The sequence below is a fragment of the Bidens hawaiensis genome, unplaced genomic scaffold (assembly GCF_021521415.1).
Source record: "Bidens hawaiensis isolate Kalapana, Puna unplaced genomic scaffold, B.hawaiensis_p1.1 tig00035888_1, whole genome shotgun sequence".
Taxonomy (NCBI): domain Eukaryota; kingdom Viridiplantae; phylum Streptophyta; class Magnoliopsida; order Asterales; family Asteraceae; genus Bidens; species Bidens hawaiensis.
In genome coordinates this window covers 94694-98234 of record NW_027496239.1, presented here as the reverse complement: position 1 = coordinate 98234, position 3541 = coordinate 94694, and the positions used below count along the sequence as shown (strand labels likewise).

Below are 3541 nucleotides of genomic sequence, written 5' to 3'. Positions count from 1 at the left end.
AGACAAGTGTATATAACTAAATATTGTCAACCTTTTTATTCCTTGTGTAAATAACTAAATATTGTCAACCTTTTTATTCCTTGTTTTCCATACACTCCATATCAATATATGCATCCCGTGATTTTCATCGAATAAACCAGCTCAGACATCAATATACACATCCATATATTATAAACTTCTTCGTTATAAACCATATAAAACACTCACAATATTTACATGTGCGCATTTTATGTATCTACTTCTATACAATCCCATATACAATCTAATTTCCCCCCTTTTCTTTTTCCTAACTTCAAAACTAAAATACACATTCATATAAATATGTATGCAAATCAACATAAAACCTTAATACTAACTTATACTAACCATATCAACTTTTCTTTCTTCACAACTATATGTATATTCTTTCATGTTTCACCACATCAAATTACCATATTACCCTTCACTTCTTTCATGTTTCAACCCCATCATCAAAATGGTGCACGGCGCGGTATACCCTTTCTCCGACTGGAGTTCCGGTGGTTGAATATTGGCGGTGTCCGGGGAGACATGGTGGTGGTTTCATCTCCTGAGGTAGATGAGCACGAAATGTCGGAATGACCATTTCGCCCATAAAGATTGTAGTGAAATATGTGAGTGTCGATAAGCTGATTGAACAGATTTGATCTTCTAGCTTTCTTCAGTGTTGGTGTCAATGGCTCGTCTGGGTCGTAACCATCCCGGCCATGTTTAATCCGATGGGTGAAGCTCAGTTCTCGGTCGCCACGTTTCATGCCACCAAGCTAACCATATAACAATCTCAAATTAGTAATGTAGAACAATCTTAACCGAAGAAAAATAAAAACATGTACAGAGTAACGATTGGGATATTGTATTTTTATTATACATTTTCTAATAGAGGCGCGCAAGAAACAGAGAAAACCGAATTGTAACTAGAAAACCAAAGTAATCGAATCCAAGCAAAAACCGACTTTTTGGTTTTATGTATTCGTTTAACCAAAATTTTGCACGTAATTAAAACGGAACATATCTTCATTGTTAAGTTTGAACTTTATGTAATTTAAAAAAATTTATAAATAATGTAACCCATATATTCTAACACAAATGTATAATAATGACTTAATTATTAATTAACAAAAAGATTTAGACCGAATTGTTTATTATTTTGGACAAAATTTGCGTCCCACAAATTTTAAGCCCAAATGGTAAAATGAAAAACCGAAACCGAACCCAAACTAGAAAACTTAAACCAAAGGATTTTAAAAATTAAAAAGGTTGTTAGTTACATGTGTGCACACCAGTACACCACTATTTTCTAATGACGATTGACGTATTTTTATTATGAATTTGGGATTTGATTTGGTTTTCAAAAACTAAAAAACCAAATACACACCAGTATTTTCTATAACCAAAAATTACCGGGTCCACCACTGATCAAAAAACCGAATCAACTGATTATATGCCAACTGGAAAGCTAGTTTATACCTTGCAACCAAGGGAACAAAACCGAAAAGCATCAACCAGACTCCGGCCACAGATCTCACAATGGTTGGTGACTCCTTTACCGGGCCTAGGCTGCGGTCGTTCATTCAAGAACACAATCTTCGCGCTATTTATAATGTAGGTCTGCACACAAGTAATATCCAGAAATCTCTGAATCTCGTTCACCCTAACCACGTTATGGTACGACGACCTCCGAATCTAATCAACCACAACAAAAGGTCAAAATATCAGTACATTTCATTCAGGCATTTCATCGAACATTTGGTGGGCACTAACTTTTTAACCAATTTTACCTGAACAACACGATGATCCTTGTGATGGGTCAAACAATAAGAGCATAAAGAGCTACCACAGCAATCCAAACAGTACAAATTACATTCACTTTTAGTAGCATCTCCATGAAACCGACACGGAACGAAGTAATCGGCTTTCAACATTGGTACCAACCAAGGCGGACCGAGTTCCTGATGCTCCATTTTACTAATTGGACTCACCTAACCACACCCAACTCATATTAACATAATAATCAATCAAGAAACACAAAGATTCGATAAGAAAATTTGAATTACCATGTGGGTTTTGAAATTGAAACTCAAAGGTTCAATCTTTACCCTGTTTTTCAGAAACCCTAATCAGAAAACAGAGTAAATAATAATAATAATAATAATAATAATAATAATAAAAGGGTACCTGGGAAATTGATGGAGAAGATGATTGTGTATGAATGAGAGGCAGGCAAACGGTGAAGACTGAAAAGAGAAGGACGAAAGACTGGGGAAGCTCGAAAGAGATTGAAAGGAATTTGTAAGGCGGTTGTATGTATGTATATGTCAATATTATTTATATATATTTTCATATTTCATTTTTTTAAATAATATTATAATAATTAATTAATTAGTCGTCAATGACTTGGTGATGCAGTGGTAAGAAAGAGACCTGGTGTTTCATATGACCCATGTTTGATCATGCCCTCGTCATTTAGCTTCGGATGCATCGGGTGATGATGTGAGACTAGGCGAGTAGGTTTAGTAGTTGGATGCTTAAACTGAAAGGGTTTTATTTGAGAGTGTTCACGGGCGTTGGTATTAGATGAGGTTTTCTTTGGATCGAAAAGTGAGTGTATCCCGATATGATGAATTTAGCTGGTAACCAATTTGAAGCATTCATTGGCTGTTCAAAAAATTTTAATATTATTTTAATTATTTGTTTAATTAATTATTTAGTCCATTATAAGTTTGTAAACTTTGGATTAGGTTCACTTTACACCCTCCACTATATGCAATAGTGGTGGATTTGGTTATGTGATTTTATTTTATGAAAAAAGTTATGATCAAGTGAAAGTGACTTTATGTGTGTATATATATATTTTTCATATCTTTATAACTACATAGCAACATTCTGGTTCCATGGCTAGAAGGAATCGAAAAAGTGATGAACTGGTTATTCGGTGTAGGGAAAAGTAAGATTTTATGATTCTTAAAGTAACACATTAAATATTTGTGCACTTTAAAAAAGGTTGAAAGTAAATATATTTCGTCACATTTGTTTATTGGGTATGATAGTTTAAATAATAATTTACATTCGTTCTTATCTTCAGACTTAGCGAATAATCTATATTTAGTTGTGACATCTTACATAATGTGTATAGCCTCTTTTTCAGAAACGAGATACATGGATAGAAAGAATCTTAACCTTAGTTACGATTAACACGTTTTTGACATATTGGCTAAAAATGAGAGGATAACTCCATAATTATATGTGCTGAAATGGGATAAATTCATTATGTGTAACATCCACTCAAAGACAAAGTTATATATTCTGATAAGAAAGACGAAAATTGATTGATATATATTAGGGATCGAATATTACATGTGTGCACTTATCAAACCTAGGTTTGGATGCATTAGTTTGTTAGTCCTCTCCATAAAAAAGAAAATGAAGTGCATAATTGTTGTATAATTTGATATATAATGCCATTCTATCTTTATATGTGTAGTAAAAACTTGTGTCTTTTGGGGAGAAACTAAGAATTTAATTG

At 33.4% G+C, this 3541-nt stretch overlaps 1 protein-coding gene across 2 annotated transcripts; it reads right to left on the bottom strand.

Annotated features, from left to right (window-relative positions):
• Positions 1-202: 202 nt before the first annotated feature.
• On the bottom strand, positions 203-2274 carry LOC143587804 (protein RGF1 INDUCIBLE TRANSCRIPTION FACTOR 1-like). Of its 2 annotated transcripts, none has more exons than XM_077068987.1 (4): positions 2194-2274; positions 1797-1997; positions 1486-1701; positions 203-782 (listed from the first exon to the last, which is right to left on the bottom strand). In XM_077068987.1, the coding sequence occupies exons 2-4, from the start codon at positions 1977-1979 to the stop codon at positions 471-473; spliced, it is 711 nt and encodes a 236-aa protein (XP_076925102.1). In that variant the 5' UTR covers positions 1980-1997; positions 2194-2274; the 3' UTR covers positions 203-470. The 2 variants fall into 2 exon arrangements, with proteins under 2 accessions (XP_076925102.1, XP_076925101.1); XM_077068986.1 differs by having other exon boundaries at positions 205-782; positions 2073-2195.
• Positions 2275-3541: the final 1267 nt, after the last annotated feature.